Raw genomic sequence first — 22,094 nt, forward strand, 5'->3', positions numbered from 1 at the left:
GTCTAACAGATTGGGCTGTTGACAAGCTCCAGTCCTCCAGGACAGCACAGGATCTGAAGGTGATCCTATCAGGAAAACAACAGGCATGAAGACATGAGACATGAGGTTCTGGGTACATCTACACATAAACATAACTAATATCACAAAACCAGTTAGTTGCACTTACACAAAAAAGTCTGTTAGATTAACTCATTGAGTTTTGATGAAGCATGAATCACTGTTTGTCGAGTTAAAATACCAAATGTTTGCTGGTCGTCATTGTGAGTATTTGCTCTATGGATGACACTGTCTGCTGATTGGTCCACTACTTTGGTTGAGACTGAAATATCTCCACAGCTGTCGGATGGATTGAGACCAGTGAAATGAGTGAAATGTTTCCGACTCCCATGAAAATGAAAAAGACATTTGCATCTTCTTTGGTTTATAACTGAAAACCAGTGACATTCCCATCAGCCTCAGCTGCGCTTTGAGTTTAGTGCTGATTAGATAATATTAGCACGCTATCATGCTAAACTAAGGTGGTGAAGATGGTGACATTGTCATTATGAGCATGTTAGCATGCTGATGTTAGCATGTAACCGAAAACACGAATGAGGTGAAGTACAGCTTCACAGAGCTGCTAGCCATGACATTATATCATGATCAGTTGTTAGTTATTGTTTGCTATGGCTTCTCCCAACTGGTTAGTTAGTTAGTACGCAGCTACCGGTGTCATATTTGTGTGTCCTGTAACATTAAATTACTGTATTTGCCCATGGACCTTGCCAGGATGTGCTGTTGGTGTGATGTTAGCTACAGTAGCAGGAGAGATGTGAGTATCTCTGTCTGCAGCCGCTGCTCTGCATGTTAGCCTTGCAGCAGGAACAGTTCACTGTATCGTTGTTTGCTCTGTATCATGGTATTCATCTGCACAACCTGCGAAGGGTTTTATAGCCACGAAGACCTAAACACACAAGTTTGCTAACAGAGTGGATTTGAGATGCTATACCAGATAACGTTACCTTCCTTCTTAGCTTAGCTAGAAACCTGTAGTCCTCTCAATCTAAACTATTAACTCTCACTATTTTTTCCTCCGTTGTGTTTTGGAGGCTTTGTTTTTGTGCATGTTGTTTATTTTAAGATGTTTCATATGATGAGGTAAAGAGTATTCACTTGGTGCTCTGGACATGGACCTTGACAGTGCGGGTCCATTTGGGGGCGGAGCCTCTGGGGAAGCAGTGAAGGAAGGCAACTGGTTGTTGTGCTGTTTAGTTCAAATGTCAACAGTCTGTCTTCAGAAATGTTTGTTCCTCCTTTAAGTGAAGAGGAAATAAGAAAAGTGTAGTTTTATTTTAGTTTTGATTCAAAGAAAAATGTGGGTTGTGGTAGTAATATTGGATATTGTATGAGTTCTTTTCAACCCACTCCTTTCTCAATCTCCCATAAACAAATCAAGGGTTGTTCAAACAGTGCCGGTCCATGTGTCCTCTGTTAATGTCTAACGCCTTTATAAGGTTTGGCAGATGTTGCGGCTGAAACTCTCATTTTAATGCCTTTGTTAATTATCTTTGATGTGAGAACATGATATGTCCACACAGTCATAGAAATAAAAAGTGTGTGTCCTGGTCATAGTTATGAAATCCTATTACACTCAATATAAAATGTAGAGATGAATGACAGCCAGGGTCCAGCCAAAAAAGTAAGGAGTCTGATATACAGAGAATCACCTTAATGTAAAACAGTTGAATGAACAAGATTTCTTCTTGATGCAAAGAAAAGGTTCTTAAAATTAAATTAAAAAAATAATAAATAAAAAAAAACTAATTCAATTTCTGTTTCTTTACAAGTTCATCAGATTGGAGAGTATGGAAATATAATTTGTCATGCAGCCATTCATCCATCCAAGATATTTGTTTGCAGAAACTTTTTCTAATTCAGTTCTGTCTAAAGATTTCTGTTATCTTACTTTGGTACAGCTTTTTGCGTGTTTAAGGTTAATTTGTTAATTTAATTGGTAAAATGACATTTGAATATGTGAAATGTGTAGTTTTGGTCTGTGAATGAGTTTAGTTGTGTTATGGTGTTTGTTGGATACTGTTGTTGAGCTCTTGTGCAGATGGACACAGACCTAAAATACTTGACTAAAATAATTATTCAGTGTCTCAACTGGTTGAGAGAAAATACAAAATACAGCATGATGAAGGTCACGTCTGGCATCATGCACCAAACTAACAGTGCTGAGGGAAGAAGCGTGAAACCTTCCCTGTGTTAAACCTGAAAAACCAGTCCCCCACACCTGTGATCAGTGTGCTGCTGGTAGTCTACAGGACAAAACCTGTTCCTCTTAGAACTAGTTCATTCTCCATTTATGTTGGAGAAATGTATATTTGTGCCCTTCTGTTAAAGTACAAGAACAGAAAGTATAAGATTACTTTTTTCACTTTTTAAGCTCTAAACTTTGTCACAGAATCAACAAACAGTTTCCTCTTTTCTTGTTTTACTGAGATTTATTCATCTGGTGCAGCATATGTGTGTTTGGAGATAACTTTAAGTTGGCAGATTAGGAAAGCTCAGCCTTCTATATATAGTGTTTGGACTTATGAAGGGAAAATTTAGCCAATAATTAAATGTAGGCTGGAGTTTCCTGTTGTGATCAGCCACAATAATGATAATTGTCACAAGACGAAAAAAAACATACAAAAAAAGCAAATGATAAAGCTGAACCCTGGACATATAGACCAGTAGAGGCCTAAGACTGAGACCTGAGCTCAGCCCTTAGCCACATCTATAGAGGAACCTTTTTGTAAGTTTTGCTATTGCTGCATGGCCAACCTTAGCGCCAACAGCAGGGGAAATGTTGCAAGTTCAACATCAGACTTTATTCCCTTTATCATTAAAAGCTTCCTCCTGCAGTGGAAAGTAACCGTTTGCTGACTTGTTGTTTTAAGTTAGCATGCTAACCAGCTAGCCCAGGTCCAGCCAGACCATCCCGTCACTCTCTGATACCAAGTCACTGTAGCGTCCACAGGAAACAGGACACACTGATTTTTGCTCTTTCTCTTATACCAACAATTAACCTGTGTATTTATTTAGTAGCTTTGAAGATTAAAAAACAAATTGAATTACTTTAAAACTATTTTTATGGTCAGACACCCACTTATTGTTTCTATAAATGCATATTTACCGAATAAATCTCCAATTCATTTTTCCTCTTACAGCCTATTAATGTGTTTGCAAGGAGTGCTGTGCAGGTGTAGTGTGTTGGATGTTGATCACGGCTCCCCTTGTGAATAGTGCATATTTTTATTAGTCATTGTGTGTGTGTGTGTGTTGTTGTAGGTACATCTCCTGTGTGTGGCCACTCAGCATGGTGATCTGGAGAGTGTGTGTTACCTCCTGAAAGAAGCCCGTATCACTGTGCCCCAGGAGCTCTCCAACAGCAACCCAGCCATCCTGGCAGCGTACTACGGCCATGCCAACCTGGTCAAAGAACTGCTGGATTCAATACCAGGTAGGAGGGAAAGAAACAGAACAGAAACATTTATAACATCTTGATGACCTGCAAATTAAATGGTTTATTTTATTGCATATTTGTTACTGTTACTGCAGTGAAAGTTGATGTTTTTACACCTTATACGATAATTAAAGAAGAGGCACTCTGCTATTTTCATGTCAAAGTCAGTTCACTAATTGTAGTTAGAGCTGTTGTTGTATAATGTCCCCTGTGGCTCTAAAGGAGCTGTGTCACCAGGGTCAGCCTGGACTTAGAACACATTTAGAACAAAAACTGCAATGGATTTGCATTTACCAGCCAGACAGGGTCTAATGAAAAGATCATGAGGGTTGAATTATGGGAAGTCTTTGGCTCCCTCTCAGGTCCATGTCTGAGGAGAGACTTACTGAACTGGATGCTGGCCACATCTTGCCAGCAGGGTCACCTGGAAGTGGTGCGGCTGCTGGTCCATGGCTATGACGCTGATGCCAAGGACTGCGCCATCCACAGCGATGAGTTTCCTGTTGTCACTGGACTGCCGCTGTATGCAGCCGCACAAGCAGGTAGGGAGACGCACCTGAACACGCTGCAGACATCATCTGTAGGTGGGAACATGGAGACCACATGTTGAATGCTTTAGTGATACACAGTGATGTTGAATAACAAATATTATTTCTACAGTGTCTTCAAAAACAATCCAACTCCTGCATTTGTGTTCTGCAAATACAGAGAAATATTTGAGTGTTTTCCCAGAGGTGTGTTCATTCAGCTGGTGTGGCTCCTCACTTCCCTCGCTCACGTCTCACGTCTCACAGGATGTACGCCTGTGGGTCCTTGCTCTGAGCTCCTCTGGGAGTCTCCTCTCTCTCCCCGCTCCTCGTCGCCTCTTGGGCTGGAATGTCTTTGATAATGGCTGACCTCGATCAATTTCCAGGTCACAAACTGTACGACTCAGTACGCTGATAAGTAAACTGGCGCTTGACTGACAGGTGCCAAGCGCAGAGAGCGTGGTGCACAGGTGGGAGGAGAGGGTGTCATTCAAATGAGGCAAGGCAAGGCCAGTTATGTTATCCGGTGGAAGTTAGGTGTTAGACTGTAGGTCTTAGACGTTGCACTGAGAATAGCCACAGCAGCACCACGTGACGAGACATAGATTTTAGTGGTTAAAGGTGTGTGACCTCACAAACATGATTTTGGCCACGATATCTCAGTAACACCTTGAGGGATTTTCTTTCAATTTGGCACAAATGTCAACTTGGACTCAAACATGAACTGATTAGATTTTGGTGGTCAAAGGTCACTGTGACCTCACAATATATGTTTTTTTTCTCACAAATTCATACAGTAATTATAACACAATTTAATTCAAATGTCTTTAAGGATAAAATGAACTGTTGACATTTTATATCCAAAAGGTCAAAGGTCAGCTTCACTGTGACGTCATACTGTTCTGTAAAAACATTTTTGGCCATTATTCAATGCTGTAATTCAGGAAGGGGAGATTGTGACCATATGTCCTGCTACTTTACGAGGCAAACAACCATGAGGTGGAGATTCAAGTTTTTTTTTAGGTTATAGGCCAAAAACAGTTACTTGGTTTAGGGGGTTGTGGAGTTGGGACCATCCACCAGTGGGAAGGTAAAAGTGTTTGGTTTGTTGGTTTGTCCTGTTATGCTTCAGTGATGAATAAACGAAATAAATAAACCATTTAATAAATCACTTTCCAAACAATACTTGGAAAAATAAAGTTCCTGTGGTTAAAGCAGCAGTCTACATTTATCTCACTGATCGGATTCTTCCCGTGTCTGTTGTTCACAGTGGCTTTAGACTTCATGAAAAGCTTCTGCTTCAGTTCATTAAACCCTTCAGCCTCATGAAGGCAGCAGCACAGACAACACAGTGACTGTACACAGATATCAACTGTGTTTGTCTTAATTAAGTCCAGACTGCTACAGAAACTCACATATATTTCTTCACACATCAGAACAGTCTGTTATTACTCAGTATTGTGTTGTTTATGCAGGAGACGGCTCCTCATCAGTCATGTCTCACTGACTCCTGCCCAACTTTCTTTTTAGCTGAAGTATCATTTCAAGTTTTCTTCTTGAAATGAATAATGGAGTGAAACAACACAATGTGAGTGTTTACGATGTGAGAAACAGTGGAATTAAAACTGAAGTAGTAGTACACAGTAGTGTCACATTGATGTTCACATATAAACAGTTTCATCAACAGTTTTTATTTGTTTAAGTCACCATCACCATCGTTGTCTTGCTTCCCTGTGATGGGCGCTGCTGTTGCAGAGTGATGAGGTGATGTGACTGGCTGAGAGTGTAATTATTTATCACCACTCTCTCTTCATACACCTCAGCCAGACTTTTGCACTTTGAGCTGCTGCACCTACATGAACAATGATAGCAGGTGCACTTAGAGACGCCACGCAGTCTGTGCACCCAAGAGCTACAGTTAAACCCAAAGTCTTACACCCCAAAATGGAAATGATCTCAGAGAAAACCCATCATACACCGGTTCAAGCCTGAAGCTGGGCAGGCACTACAGATTAAAGCCTAAACTGTTTGCCCTCGACTCGTCGTAGAATCAGGCTGAAGTGATCGGTTGTCTTTTGTCGTTCAGTTTGAGGGGGGTCACTGTGCCTGAACCGGGGGGTTTTAAATCCTGACACTCAGATAATAACTGCATATTGATATTGAAAAGTTGATATCAATGGATTTTCACTACTATCATGACTCTTTGGTTTACTTGTATTTGGAGAATAATCTATTCATGGTCTGTTATCTGTGTGTAAAGTTTGACCCTGTTTGTTGTGACTATTTGTTAAAATTTTGGGACCTTTAAAAGTTTGCTGAATTAGCTATTAGCTGTTCCTTTTTCCAGTGTACCCATGAATGTACAGACACATCTGACTGGATTACTCTGAGCAAAAAAAGTGATGATTCACAGGAAGGTTTTGTAGTTAGAAGGTTTTGTAGTTATATTATTTTTATGGACTTACAGACAGCTGTTGACGCAAATAGCAGCAGTTGTGTGCTCAGGGTTTTAAAATACCGTAAGTGTGTTCTTGAGCCGTGTGCTGGTAAGAGGGCTAAATCAATGGGCCAAACTACAGAGAGTAACAACTGTAATCATCCCATTGTTTTCAGAATAGCAGCTCAGACCTGTCTCTCAGTAATTCTGATCCGCTGTCTATAGTTGAATCAGTTCCAGGGTCTGATTTCCTTCATGGCTGCTGTCAAACAATCAGTAATTAACTGTAGTGAGCCTGTGTTAAAATTATCATTATTATTATTAAAGTGTCAACTTGATGGAGACTGATATGAATGTGAACAGAACAGACACCATCTTCTGCAGCTCTCTGCAGCCCCATGTTTTTACTTTTTCTTCTTAGTTTCTGTTCGTACTTCGTACTTCCGTCCTTACTTCCTGGGATTTTACAGAGTAAATCTGTCTTCCTCTCTTCCTGTAAACATTGTTGAGGGCACATTCACTTTGTTGAAAATATTTCATTGGACTTGTTACTGGAAAAGAAACTGACCGGGGGGTCAGTTGATCTGTACAGTGTGAACATAAGAGCTGCAGCTTGTGGCTGCTGATTAAAATTTGCAGCATGGGCGGCCCGGTAGTCGAGTGGTTAGGGCGCGTACCATGTGTGAGCGCAAGACGCTCTTAGCTGGCAGTCACCGGTTCGACTCTCGATCGGTCTGACTCTTTCCTGCATGTCATTCCCTTCTCTCTACCCCCTTTCCTGTCAGTCTCCACTGACTATCATAAAGGCACAAAAAGCCCAAAAAAAAAAAAATTGCATCATGAATTAACACAACGTACAGGATTGATAAAATTGTTGCTCTGTCCGGGTTGAGATGTCACTTTAAAGCACTGCATCAACAAACACATCAGAAAGCCATCAGGACTGTGGTGCTCTGCAAAACCTTAGAAATCTCTTTTTAGTTCAGATATTTCTGTTCCTCTTTTTATTTATGATTATTTTTTTCTCTCGTGTGTTGTCGTTGACTTTGTGCAACTTTGTACGAACCAAATAAAGAAAAAAACGACCTTTCACAGCTTTGTTGTCCACAATGACGACACATTGTCTGTAAATGTTAACGTTTGCTGCTCCCTGGAGAGTGTTTGGTCTGTCCTGCTGTGGTTGTGTTGTCCTTCTTTAGTAATACCTGAAGGCAGCCGTGCTTCCTCCTGACTGAGTCCTACACAAAGAGATAAAAGAACTAAAATGATTCAAATGAATTAGACTTATTTTAAGGCAAACTGTGTTAGTTTGACTGACCCATCAGATCCAGAGTCTGTGTGCTACACTAAATCTATAATAAAATGTCGTTGTGTATAAAATACTCGTTGGTGCAATAGCGTCACATTGATTTTAGTGTTTAAACCACTGTGCTATTAACTGTATTGATCCAGCGATGTAAGTGATGCATTTAGCAACATTTCACTTTATAGAAACTTGACTCTGTGTCTGATTCGGTTCATCTGAAGAATGAAAGCAAAGAAAACTGGACACTGGATGAAAACAGACACACAAACACCTGCTGCAGTGTCACCCTCAGAGGAATCTGAGTGAAGGTGCAAAGATGAAAATACTTCACTTCAAAATAAAAAACACACTTAAAGAAAGACCAGTAAACATGTGTAGCATGACTGTTAATACTTCCTGAGGGCTGTGTTTGCTGCTCACAGTTCACATCCTCTGCTTCCTGGGGCACAGCTGGATTCACAGTGACAGTCCCACTGTGGCAGATGTTGGTCTGTGTGTCAGGGTCAGATTTCACTCACTGATGTCACTAACACGACATCAGACACATGAATTGTACCAGATCAGGCTACATTGAGCTTTAATTATGTTCCCCACAGTGTTTACATCCTTTCATTTACTTTGAGATACAGAGTGATGTTGGGCAGATTTGCCTTGTCTCACTGAATAGGAGACCACTGCTGTGCAATCACCTCTTTATGTTCTTACATTCACTGTGACAGAGAGCGAGGATCCTAGTGAGCAGAGGGTCTGCAGGGGAGAAGTCTTTCTTCAGCTCTCTTCATCTTTTTTCTCCACCACCATCAGAAACTTGTAGCAGAAAACATTAACAGCAGCAGCAGCAGCAGTAGCAGCAGCAGTGAAGGTTGACCAATCACAGTTCAGTCACAGTGAGCTACTGTGACTATGTGCAGTGTTCATAGGCTCTGTAGCTCTGCTGTAACCCCGTCATACATATGTTTCAACTCAGAAATGCTGAACAACTCTTAAACCCAAACAGAACAGCACAGAGCTCCAGTCGAAACAACCCTGCGATCAGATACAACTCATCTGAGGGCAGGGTTGTTGTGGGGAGTAGCAGGGGCAGGCATACTGGGTCTTTGTGGTAATGGAAGCAATAATAATAAAAGTGCAGTTAAGATTATGGAACCGTCTTTGTTTGGTTAGGTTCAGCCACTAGAAGTACTTGGTTAGGCTTTGGAAAAGATTGTGGTTTGGTTTAAAATCAGTACTTTCTTCAGTCATCATGGTTACAATAATAAACATGTGGTTAAGGTTGTGGAACAGTTGTGAATGAAAGAAACAACACTGACTATCAGTCTGAAACAATAAACAAACAGCGGTCTCCTGTGTGTGTGTGTGACTGTCTGATTGACTGACGATCTGTGGTGTTGCTTTTTCATCTCTTGCAGAAGTGCTGAAACAAAACCGGTGAAAGATACTGAGTGAACACTGTGAACACTGTGTCCACCCTCTGTGTGAATGTGCACAGACAGAGTGAACGTTGTGTCTTGTGCTGCAGGTAACAAGGAGATCGCTCTCTTCCTGCTGCAGAATGGAGCCGGGTTCTCCTCATACACCCTGATCGACCATCCGGCCTTCAGCAAACACCTCCTCAGGCTCAGGCTGCAGGAAACATCCAGCAGAAGAGTGAAGGAGGTGGGTGTGTACTCTGGTGGTGTGTTTGTGAACCAATGGGTGTGAGGCTGTCAGATGAGATGAGATCACCACTGATTCATGTCCAACATTGTTTCTCATTCCTGTTTAGCTTTTGAGCCCCGCAGGAGTTTGTCAAACTCTAGGAGGTAGCATGTGTTTTCTGCTGTGTGTGTGTGTTTACTGTAAAACAACAATTCAGACCATGTCTCTGTAGTAATAGATCGGTTTCTGGGGTCTTTGTCAGATCCTCATCCATGTGAGTGGTGGAACAATCCAGAATGACTGATTCAGATTTCTTTTAATGGTCAGACTTTGCAGTGAAACACTCAAAAAAGAAAAATAATAAATAGAGATAATAAATATAGTCACAGATAAAAGATTGTTTGAATAAAGTGCAGTTATTTGAAACCAGATAAAAATCAGTTCATAGGTTCTGATTCAACAGTCTGGTGGCTGTGGGGAAAATGTGTCCTTGAGTGGATGCTCCTGTTCCCCAACTGCATGAGAGAGATCAGTCTGAGAGGGATGGGAGGGATCATCTATGATGCCGACTCCTCTGCACTTGTAGTGGATGACCAGCAGATAAGGCAGCAGGGCACCACTGATCTTCTCTGCACCATCCTGTCCAGTCTCTGTCTCTGATCTGTGGGGAGGTCCGCCCTCTTCAGTCTACGGAGGAGGTGGAGGCGCTGTTGGGCCTTCTTGATGACGGCTGTAGTGTTGTCACTGGAGGTCATGTCACCAGTCAGATGAACCTGAACTCTCTCTACCACAGACGCACAGATGGTCAGTGGAGGGTGATGACTGAGTTAACCCTCCTGAAGTCAGTGATCATCTCTTTGCTTTTCTCCGTGTTGAGAGTAAGGTTGTAGGCAGCCGCTCCACCTCACTTCTGTCTGCCGACTCATCTTCGTTTGATGAGGCCTACGGCGGTGGTGTCACCAGTGAACCTCATGATGTAGTTGGTGTTGAACCTTGCAGAACAGTCATGTGTCAGCAGCGTGAACAGTAATGGGCTCAGGATGCGGCCGTGGCTGACAGCCTGTAGTATAAGGAAATGTTTTAGTCCAGGTGTGAGACTTGGTGACAGCTGACAGAGCACAGGTGAGTCAGGAGCTGCAGAATGAGATTGTCTGGGATGTTGAAGAGTCAAAGTTACACAGAAAACTTGTTATAATAGTACGATCACACGAGGACATTAATTAATTAGCAACGTATGGTCAATGTCATATCCTCAATATAATTAAAGCCACGATAACACACAACAGGGACGTTTTTACAAATAACACTGATTACATGATACAGATCAGAAGTTAAGTGAAGCTCAATAATTAAATATTTGAAATAAAGAAATGTTATAAAACTATCATAAAATACTCTAATGAAAGGATGAGTCCACTCAGGGGAGTGGTGAATGTCTTGCCTGGTCGTGCTCTGGATTAAAAACACATCACAGTGTTATGATGATGTTATGATGGTAGAGTCAGATTCAGACAACTTTATAAATCCCATTTTACCCAGTCCATATACACACCTTCATAACTCAGGCTAACTAGTTACAGTATACGTCAGAGGCAACATGTGGGTCAATGCAAGGGAACAACAAGTAAGTAAATTAAATTAATTAAAATATATATTTTTTGTCACAATTCATGAAGTGACTAAATGATTTAAATAATAAAATGAGTGACTGAATTAAAAAGTTTAAATTTAACCATAATTAAAATGACAACTGTCAGTGTTACATACATACATGTATGTACGTGTACATGTATTTTGATGGTAAACAACAGGATTTTCATAAATGCACTGTTCTGATGCCAATGTTACTTTTGTAAGTGAAGCTTCTGTGTTCATTAACTTCTGCCTGTTGATGGATTTTCTGACCACATGCAGAGCTAATTGGATGTACTCTGGGTTGGTGATGTCACTGCCTGGAGCTGCACGTGTCATGTTTGGTAGCCAGAGCTGACAGATGCCTCTTTAATGTGATCAGTGCTACAAACAAATTTATTTCTAAAAAGTTTTGAATGAGTGAAATTTTTTTTTTAGGAAATTCAAAATTAGTTTCTAAACATGACACATGACATAAAAATGTCCAGATACAAGCTGATCATGATACTTTGGTGATGAGTTTCGTGTGTGTGTGTGTGTGTGTGTGTGTGTGTGTGTGTGTGTGTGTGTGTGTGTGTGTGTGTGTGTGTGTGTGTGTGTGTGTGTGTGCGTGCGTGTGCGTGCGTGCGTGTGCGTGCGTGTGTGTGCGCGTGTGTGTGTGCGCGCGCAGGCTGTCGCTGTGTGTTGGAGTGGTCTGCAGCTGCCCTGGTTAGACCTGGATTGGTTCATGGATATCTCCTCACGTGTCACCCACCTGGATCTGTCCTCCAACAGCCTGACTGCTCTGCCCTCTGTGGTTCCCTGGGGTCTGATCCACCTGCAGACTCTGGATCTGTCTAACAACCTGCTGAAGGAGCTGCCGCCTGCTCACAGCTCCCAGGAGGTCATCTGCTCCAGGTACACATGGCAGGAGGGTGTCGGGTTTGTTGGATGTGTTCAGACACAAAAGACTGTAACTAACTCTCAGCCTCCCTGTTTCTCTACTTCAGTTTACAGCAGGTGAATCTCTCTCAGAACCAGCTCTCCAGTTTACCACCAGGACTTCTCCATCTCACCAACATCCAGAGAATCGCTGCTACCAAGAACCAGCTCAGAGTCCTGTTTGACATCCCTGCCAGTACGTTCTAACTCTGTTATACCTAGTTGCATGTCAGGTAATGTTGATTTAGTTTGCTGTGGAGCTGCCAGGATGACAGTGAGTGTGGAGACCTCTGACGTTAGCATTAGTGAAGAGCCAGACTGAATAGGGCTCTGTAGCTAGCTGTTTCAGATGCAGAGCAGCTGGAGGGATGGAGGGGGAGTTTAAATCAATCATCTTAGACATTAGTCACCTAAACCTGCACGGCTGAAGCGCAGTACTGACTCAGTGCTACAAATTAAAAAAAAAAAAAAAGGGGACAAAAATGGGGGCAGATAAAATAAAATTAAAAGGATTTAGCTGCAAATAGTATTTTTAAAATCAGATTTTTATCCAAATATTTGTCTTTATGATGTTCTTTAAAAACTAAAATAAAAAATAATGAGCCTCGGCTACATCACAACAGGCTGACATGGTTTCAGAAACACTGTCCTCTTTTCTCTGCCTATGGTTCATACCCACATAAAAACCCTTCTGTTCACACAGGCATTTAAGTAATATATTATTGATTTTAAGTTACTGTCGATCACTTAATCAATTCATTGGTTCAGCAGTTTTTTCTTCCTCACAGCCTGGATCTGTTGCTAATAAATACTTGTAGGTTATTACAGCCATTTAAATAATTATGGAGTTTTCCATAGACATGTTAGACATTAAGGTCTAATTCAGACTTTTTGTTCTTTCCAGCAACAAACTGGATCGGCCTTCGTAAGCTGGAGGAGCTGGACGTGTCTGATAACTGTCTGACCAGTCTGTCTACGGCAGTCATGCACTGTTTGAAATCCCTGAGCTTCCTCAATGTGTGCAGGAACAAACTGAGCTCCTTCCCTGACCCCTGGGCCTGTCCACTGGTAAGAAACCAGCACCTTGACTCTCCACATCACTAGTGTTGTATGGACTGATGGAGCTAAGGTTGAATCGTTAGGGAGGAACATGCAGCTCTATGTAAAAAGCTTCACTGTATGCCAACATGAAAACATCCTCCCAACAGTGACGTTCAGTGAGGGAGCATCGTGATTATGAGCAGCTTCGCTGCCTCTGGGCCCGAACAGCTTGTTGTCATCAAGGAGAAAATAAATTATCAAGGTCTCTTCCAGGACACAGGATTATGTTAGTATTGACATATGCAGTGCCCTGGTAGAGTTCATATCAAGGCTGAGTTCTTACTGCAGCAGACTGGGCCCCTCTCTGCTTCCTGTTTCTCTCTACACACTGTCAGTAAAACAGAACTGCAAATGAAATTGTGTTAGGAAAAAAATTCATATGATATTTAATATATGTAAAGATATTTACTGTTGAAATTTGCATTCTTCACTTTGAGGCTTTTTTGTTTTTGGGGGTTTTACTGGAACAAAATGCATAATTAAAAGAAAAACGGACTGTTTCCAAATATTAACACAAGATATTCCTCTGCCCCTTCAGAAACAATGCAAAGCTTCTTCCAATGTGATTGAGAGTCTTCCAAACACCATCTCCATCTTCTGGAGGACTAAGCTGCAGGAGGTGGACTTCTCTGACAACAGCCTGAAGGAGCTGCCCTCATACATCTTTGAACTGGAGGTAGGAAGTAACATCTGGGTCTGTTACTGTACATCTGTATGTGCACCAGGCTGGAGTAAAATCATAGTTAAAAAATCTCTGGATTAAACAAAAACAAGTTTATTAAAATCCAATGATTTGGTCAGACTCCAGTGTGTGGTCTGTTAAACAGCCTCCAGGTGGAGCTGCTGCTGTGTGGATGGCTCCATGTGTGGGGTCATTGACTTAAAACACCAGGAGTTTGTGCTCCATTATATGCAGAGATATTTAGCTCACTTTACATTGTATTACATTCCATTGTACACAAGAGTTTTGTTCATGTCCAGCTTTTGAATGTACCAACACAGGCAGAGAGATGCAAGATCAGATGTAAAAATGAATAAACTATGAGGCAGAATTGTACACAGTGGGCCTCATGCATGAAGAGCTCATACTCATATACTCATATATTCTATATATATATTCATATATTATATCAGTTTTCTCATAATTTTTTGCAAGTGGTCCAAACGTATTGTAGGAGTCATGTACAGTCTGTCTTCCTCCACAGGAATTATGATGCTATAATCTGAATATCTGAATGAATTTGAAGTTTAAATGTGATACGTAACTCAAAAAAACAAAAAACAAAAATAGTACAAATAATTTTACATTGTGTTCACTGAATATGTGTAATGTACATCATGGCTGTGAGTTACTGAGAGGTTTGACAACAGTTTCTTATTTTTTAACAGTTTAATTGGTATCATACAGTTTAGCAGTTGTCTGGAAAATTTTGACAGTCCACCAACTGCAACAGCTGACGTTCATGAAGCAGAAACAAGCAGTTTGTGTAGTTAAGAGAGTTTGTTGAACACACTGTGGAACAAACCTCACAGACAAAAGAAGGAGGATTAGGATGAATGAAAACACAAACCAACACAATACACACCTTCTTGCATCAAGCCCAGTGACTGACAATCAGTCCACTCAGTGATGTGAGAACAGACAGTAATCCATCTGTGTGTCCTCAGTGTTGGCTTCAGTGCTCTAACCTTGTAATCCAACCAAAACCTTGCTTTACATGCACGGAAATAATTTAATCCTTCATATAGAACAATATATTAAAAATAGACGTGATCTCAGTTTTCCTCCTCGCTACCAATAATGTGTACTTTTGAGATGATGTCAGGACTGTCAGTGTGAAGTACTATCTCTGCCTTCCTCTGTGGGTAAGATCTGGTGATTGCAACAATTAACAAAAATTCAGTCATTTCCCAGCAGTATTTTGTTGAAGTGTAGACAACACCATGCGATTTAGACTTTAACCTCTTTATTTAAACTCCATCTCTCCTTCAGTCATTTTTATCTGATGCCTTTGATATTTTCACTTCTGATATAATGACATCTTTAGGCACTATTTGCCTATAATCATTGTTTTATGTCTACACTGATCAATATCTGTCTTCATTATGTAATTATTTTGTTACCGCTATCGTAGTTTTTAATCAACCCTCCAAATGTGTTAGAAAAGGGTTTATACCTTTAGTGTTTGAATTCAAAAAACGTTAGCATTAGTGAAGAGCCAGACTGAATAGACTCCACTATGCTAAGTAATAATATACAGATGTATTTATTTTTGATTTATATTAAACAGGAGGCTACATTAAGATTGATTTAAAGATAAAGACTCCTGACCACCTTTGTTATACAACACTGAACCAACACTGAAGAAAAGAAAAAGAAAAGAATAAATGAATTAAAATACACTACTGCTGCTTCAAAACTGTATTATAACGTCTCTGTCATATTTTATTCATGATCTAGACTTGGCTGCTCTGTGTTTCACATCAATATTTAGCTTCTTTATTCTCTTAGATTCGAGGCGTTGCTAATGCTAAAGCAGAATTATGAGCTTGGAGCACCAGAGGTTTTCTTTGCAGCTCATGTTCTCATTATCACAGGAAAACTTACCCATGATGCAGTGCTGCTCTGTCCTCATCTGCCCCTGACAGGAAAATGTGAATGTTTAGTTTACAGTATCTCGCCCCTGTTCTCTTCAGGCCCTGGTCTCACTGAGACTCTGTGGGAATCATATTGTGACGCTTCCAGCCCCCAATAAGTGGAAGTGCTCTCAGCTCAGGACCCTTGATCTTTCCAGGAACCAGCTTGGCAAGTAAGTCAATGCACATACGTACACACATGTGTGCATATACACTGTCTGCTGGAGCTCACTGACTTTGCTCATCTAATTATTCACAAACTACTTGATCCAAATACAGGACGTCCTGATTCAGACTTATACTTAATGTATAAAGGTTTAGTTGGAGATTCATTTTAGCCTTTGGGCAAGTTGCAGCATTATTACATTTGTTTTTTCAACCATCAAATAAAAGTGAAGCTGCTGCCTGAATGTTTTTTGCACTTTTGCTTTTTATAGTTTCTACAGCCTTATTCATAGAATGTTTTACTGCACGAGATGCAAGTTTGTCCTGAATATTACAGTCACTGAGCACTTTATTAGGTACGCCATATTAATACAGTGTAGTTCCTCCCTTTGCTCTCAAGCAGCCTCAGGTCTTCATGTCACTGCTTCCACAACATGTTGGAAACTTTCCTCTGAAACTCTGCTCCACGTTGACCTGACTGCATCACATCATTTCTGCAGATTCATCAGCTGCACATTCAAGCTGCTAATCTCTTGTTCTACCACATCCCAGAGGTGTTGAACTGGATTCAGGTCTGGAGACTGTGGGGGGGTGGGGTGGGGGGTGGGGGGAAATACTCCAAAAAGGAACTCACTGTCATGTTCATGAAATCAGTTTCAGACGACCTTAGCTTCATGACATGGAGCATTATCCTGCAGGAAGTAGCTGTTAGAAGATGGTAAACTGTGGCCATGAAGGGATGAACATGGTCAAGCACAGTACTCAGACTGTGATATTCAAACCACGATTGGTTGGTATTAAGGCCCAATTCTGATGTTTGATGTGAACATTAATTGAAGCTCCTAACCTGGATCTGCATGATTTTATGCAGTGAATTGTTGCCACATGATTGGCTGATTGGACAATTACGTGAGTAAGCAGGTGTGGAGGTGTTCCTAATAAAGTGCTCTGTTATTGTATGTATCACACCGGGCTAAAGGTGGAGTTCCTACCTTCTCTTGGTGAATCCCACACAGGACACTTCCACCACACTCTGCAGATATGAGCTGGTCTCGTTCCTTCTCATTGCCGTTGTGCTCAGCATCAGTTGATTTCTCTCTGTATTTTTGTCTTTTAGAACAGAGGAGGGGCCCAAATCCAGGAAGCTGGCCTTCCTAACTACATGGAACAGGAGGGACCCAGACCCAGGTAGACCTGCTTTACATGCACGGAAATAATTTAATCCTTCATATAGAACAATATATTAAAAATAGACGTGATCTCAGTTTTCCTCCTCGCTACCAATAATGTGTACTTTTGAGATGATGTCAGGACTTTAGGGTCAGTGTGAAGTACTATCTCTGCCTTCCTCTGTGGGTAAGATCTGGTGATTGCAACAATTAACAAAAATTCAGTCATTTCCCAGCAGTATTTTGTTGAAGTGTAGACAACACCATGCAATTTAGACTTTAACCTCTTTATTTAAACTCCATCTCTCCTTCAGTCATTTTTATCTGATGCCTTTGATATTTTCACTTCTGATATAATGACATCTTTAGGCACTATTTGCCTATAATCATTGTTTTATGTCTACACTGATCAATATCTGTCTTCATTATGCAATTATTTTGTTACCGCTATCGTAGTTTTTAATCAACCCTCCAAATGTGTTAGAAAAGGGTTTATACCTTTAGTGTTTGAATTCAAAAACAAGCACAGAAAAAAACACTAATTATCATCCAGTAAAATATTTTATCTGCTTAAGAAACTTGTTATTCATCCATAACTATAATATATATACTTTCATTGATATTTTATGTAGCTTAGATCACATTGAACTTACAGAGTATAAAACATTTTTAGTTTTCAAATGGATACAATGATCTATTTCACTGCTCATGATTTTTTTTACTGTTATTTTTGTTTTGTTATCTTTGTCATTCATGATGGTTTTACAACATTTGCTGTGTATTTCTCTGCATAAAAAACCCATAATTGCTACGGGGTCAAATTTAACCCGTAACACCACAGATGTAACTTTTTTTTAATTGAGATTTTTAAAAAAGAAAAATGATCAAAATGTATTTAATAATATTAGGTTATTGTTGAGAATGTAATGAAGACTTGTTTTGATCAGAAAAAGGTATGTTTCCTACATCTAAATTTTAAAACTTAGGGTCAAACTTGACCCTAACACAATAGTCTGTATCGACCATATCAAATTTGTGTATTTATATTTAATAATGACCACCTGACAGAGTGTACTGGGTTTGTGGTGAAGACTTTACGCTGTTTAAGAACATGAAACATTTCTACTAAAATGGCCAAATTTGAACAATTACACCAACCTTTCATTTTCATGAAAGAATGATGAAGGTGAAAGAAGCCAGTATTCCATCAAAAAAAAAAAGAAATATGTTGCAGAGCAGTGTTTTTTCTTTTCCTGTCTCATTAATCATCCTGTGACTTCTTCTTGGTAGTCACTGCAGCTCACTCCCAAACTCTGCATGACTGCCAACAAACAAAGCACTTCATCCTCCCACGTGAATCAATTCTGACCCCAGACCTCAGACTAACCTTCAGATATATGGAGTTTGTTGGGAGTAAACGCGACCTGACAGGAGAACCCACCTCTCACTGAATTCAGGGCAGAATAAGTCCCTACAATGGCTCAACCTCCTGGTGAGCATTCCACCACCACGCTACCTGCTGTTGACTTTCACACAGGGGTGGACAGAGAACTGGAAAATTGTACATACTGAAATTACTTGTGTACAAGTACAAGTACAAAGTATGTCACTTAAAATCTAGTAAATGTTACTGCGTTACATTTTTAAAAGGACAAAGGGGATGGGTAAAAAATATGATAACGATAAAACATGAAAAAACTAGTAAATTAAATTAAAGAGCCTCTTTAGGCTACAAGCAGGTATTTCATTGCATATATACACTTTTGCAGCCTGTGCATACAACTGATAATTACATGTATGCACTCACACAGCTTATTGCTGTATATGCTGTACAACAGTTTTGCAATTTTAATGTTATTAATTGTCGTAGAGAGTTGTTGATTCAAATGTGCGCTGCCTCCAATCAGCTGCTTCTTCTCTGCCGCAGCTGCTGATCTGACTCTTTTCATTAGTTGCGGTCTCACACAGTAAATCATAACATCAGGATGTGACTTTTGTTTTTACTCTCTAACGATTTTGACTTTAAATGTAGCAAATTAAAATATTTACGTTAAGAAATAATTAGGTATGAGTAAAGGTACTTACTTTTAGAAATACTCCAAAAAGGACCAGTACACAAAAACCCCACTTTGTTACAGTCACAAGAATAAATGTAATTCATTATTCCCGTCCCTGCTATTACAACACAGTAAACTCTCACACGTACACACAAACATCTCTGCATGGTGACTCCACTGGATCTCATACCATATTATGATAATTGCTGAGTTCAGTAAACAGACACAAGCTCCTGCTGCGACTGATTAATGACCTGTGACCTTCAGCGTGGGTCAATCAGTGTTATCCATCTCCGATAATGGAGATGATGCGGTTTGATTAAAGACTTAATTACAGTGAAATTATATAATTTATTTGTATTAATATTGCATAATGTTTCAGAGGACTTGCCTCCTGCCAAGAATCCAGTTCTGTCAAAGCTGCAGTTTTTTTTTATGTTTCTGTGGAAATGTCTAAAGCCCAGTTCCAGTATTAGTTACATTCTTCTGAACCATATCCTCTGTGTGTTTGAGCATACTGTACATAATGTGACCCCCTGCATGACTCTGTCTTGGCAGTGTGTCCCATAGAGTTTCCCATGATTCTGCGGGATTCACTGGAAGTGCTTTACTTGAATGACAACCAGCTGGAGTGTGTTCCTCAGTCAGTGTGTGGCCTGCACAGCCTCACTGAGCTCTACCTCTCCAAGTGAGTCCCTGTGTCTCTGTGCCAGCCTTCACCTGCATGCTGTCCCTCACAGTCCTCCCTCTGTCACACTGATAACACTGCTGTATGTTTGTCTAGCTACAATCCCCAGATCTGTTTTTCAACCTCTCTGTCACTGACAAATGATGTGTGGGAGGTTGAGTGCAGTTAGTGGGATTTTTCTGTAGGGGGCATTCTTGTCCCTCTCGGTGCTAAAGATAAAGATGTAAAACACAACAGTATCTTGGTGCTAGAAAATTTTCCCAGACATTAGATTCACTGTAGCAAACACCAGGGGCTCAACATTTCCTAGAAGGAAACCTCAACTTTATAAGGCATTTATTCAAATCCAGACTCTGCACATTATTAAATCTTGTTCTCTCGTATTATTTCATTCAGCTTCCACCACCACCTATTTTTCAAGCACCTAAAATTTAATTTTGGCTCTTTTAATGAAATACAACTTGAATGTAACAAAATTATCCTTTGTTTCGACAATGTGCTGCTAATTTCCAGCACTTTTACTATTTATAAATCCTGCATTCCCATATGCAGTTTTGAATTTGGGTGGATGGAAACCACCATGTATTTCACTTTAAAACAATAACCATGTCATCAGTTTTCAATAAAATCAGTTGCAGTGTTATTATTTTTCAGCTTTAGACACTGAGGAACCACTTCTAACATTATATTACCACAACAAGTAAAATGTTAAAAGCCAGATTGAATTTTGAAAAGAAAACAAATAATTAAGTAAGAAAAATTACAGCTCCTCTTGGGTTTGACACAGAAATCAGTTCAGTCACTGGGAACCACTGCTTGGTATGCGGTCAGTCCTCCTGCTTCGGCTGTTTGCAGCTGTTTTATACAAACAGCAAATTGCTCTGTTCTCACACACGTCATGGATCCACATTTACCGTTGCAGCCAAAAACCAACCACATATCCATCTGGCTGTTTCTTAAAAAAGGGTTTAGCCCTCAGAGGCCCTTTCAATGCAGGCCAATGAAATTAATGATAATTTAAACCATTAAGTTATTAAAAACTGACACCATCATTTGGATGCTCGGTAGCTTTGAATGTCCTGTCTTTAATGTGAATTGTTGACCATGTTGTCTCACCTGCTCTGGGGACAGTAATCCTGGAATCCGGGAGCTCCCAGCAGAGCTCGGTCAGCTCTCCAACCTGTGGCAGCTGGACACCGAGGACCTCAACATCACTAATGTCCCCCAGGAAGTAAGAAAAGAAGGTACTGTCCAACTGTCTTCAGCTGACTTTTTAAAAGGAAGCTTGGCTGAAAATAAATGAATCTTAAAATAATTATCAGGTGCATATGTACCATGAAACAGTTTCTGACAACTTCCGGGGCTGAAAATTCAAACCAATACTCTAATGACCACCAGAGTCTGGCTCCAACAGTGAGTCAGTCCCCACAGACTCCCATGTTCAAATGTCCAACTTTACAGCAGAAATAAACATGTTTACAGCCTGGTACAGAAACTGTTCTGGTCTCTAGAGCTAATTTTCTCCTTCATGACAACTGTACGGGTGAATCTTTATATAACTCACCTGTTTGCACTTTACTAAGGCTTAAATTTACATATGATTGAGGGCGTGACTGTGCCACAAACAAGCATGTACCGAAGTCTTGGCTCCTCACACGCCCCACCTCTTTGCCCATTTTTGGATTAGCCTGGAGTTAGGCAGAGTCAGGCACTGCCAAGATGGCAACAGCGGAGCAGCTCACTCTGAGCTTCAAAAACACTCTTCAGATTGTGCCTGAGGTCGCTACGTTGATATTTATATAGTCTATTGTTCGTACAGGTCAGTAAGAGAACCCTTCTCACTGGGCTTCCATCGTAGGTGATGAAGGACATTTTAGCACAGACCTTGTTCTGGTCACTGTAGGTTGTGTTGCTGAGCTGGAGAAGTAGTAACAAAAACGGGGAATTTCCTACCAAAGAGAGACTGTGACTGAAAGATAAACAACTGATTTGTCTAACTTAGACCGTTGAAGGCTTATTAACTTCAGATAAACTTCACATGCTCACATGGAGGATTTTCTCCCCTACCACTTACACTGGAAGCTTTTATCAAAGGGTCTCTTAAGGGCCACTTTGAACAAGATGATGTTTATAGCAAACACCCTGAGTCATTGTCCATATGAGCACCTGACTATTGTTTTAATCTAGACCTGGTAAAACAGTGTAGCCGTCCTTTAAAGGAAAACTATAGGTTACAGTCTATGACGGGTTTTATTTTAGTGGATCATTTCTATCTATTACGATAAAACTACTGTGTACTCACCAAATTCATCCAGTATGTGAG

General features: G+C 40.4%; 1 protein-coding gene across 4 annotated transcripts in view; it reads left to right on the forward strand.

The window, feature by feature from the left end:
• Positions 1–22,094, forward strand: part of lrrk1 (leucine-rich repeat kinase 1) — an 81,956-nt gene that overhangs the window by 19,061 nt on the left and 40,801 nt on the right. For 2 of the 4 annotated variants that reach the window (XM_071488373.1, XM_071488371.1), the window contains exons 4-14: positions 3,319–3,490; positions 3,856–4,035; positions 9,283–9,419; positions 11,704–11,930; positions 12,023–12,150; positions 12,859–13,022; positions 13,594–13,731; positions 15,753–15,865; positions 16,975–17,045; positions 19,642–19,771; positions 20,903–21,015. In XM_071488373.1, coding sequence (XP_071344474.1) covers positions 3,319–3,490; positions 3,856–4,035; positions 9,283–9,419; positions 11,704–11,930; positions 12,023–12,150; positions 12,859–13,022; positions 13,594–13,731; positions 15,753–15,865; positions 16,975–17,045; positions 19,642–19,771; positions 20,903–21,015 — 1,573 coding nt within the window. Of the gene's footprint in view, positions 1–3,318; positions 3,491–3,855; positions 4,036–9,282; positions 9,420–11,703; positions 11,931–12,022; positions 12,151–12,858; positions 13,023–13,593; positions 13,732–15,752; positions 15,866–16,974; positions 17,046–19,641; positions 19,772–20,902; positions 21,016–22,094 lie in introns of those variants that run through there. The other 2 variants (XM_071488374.1, XM_071488375.1) reach the window with 2 other exon arrangements.

Source organism: Trachinotus anak, unplaced genomic scaffold, assembly GCF_046630095.1.
Source record: "Trachinotus anak isolate AG129_WGS33_773 ecotype Australia unplaced genomic scaffold, CSIRO_AGI_Tana_v1 ptg000011l, whole genome shotgun sequence".
NCBI classification, from domain to species: domain Eukaryota; kingdom Metazoa; phylum Chordata; class Actinopteri; order Carangiformes; family Carangidae; genus Trachinotus; species Trachinotus anak.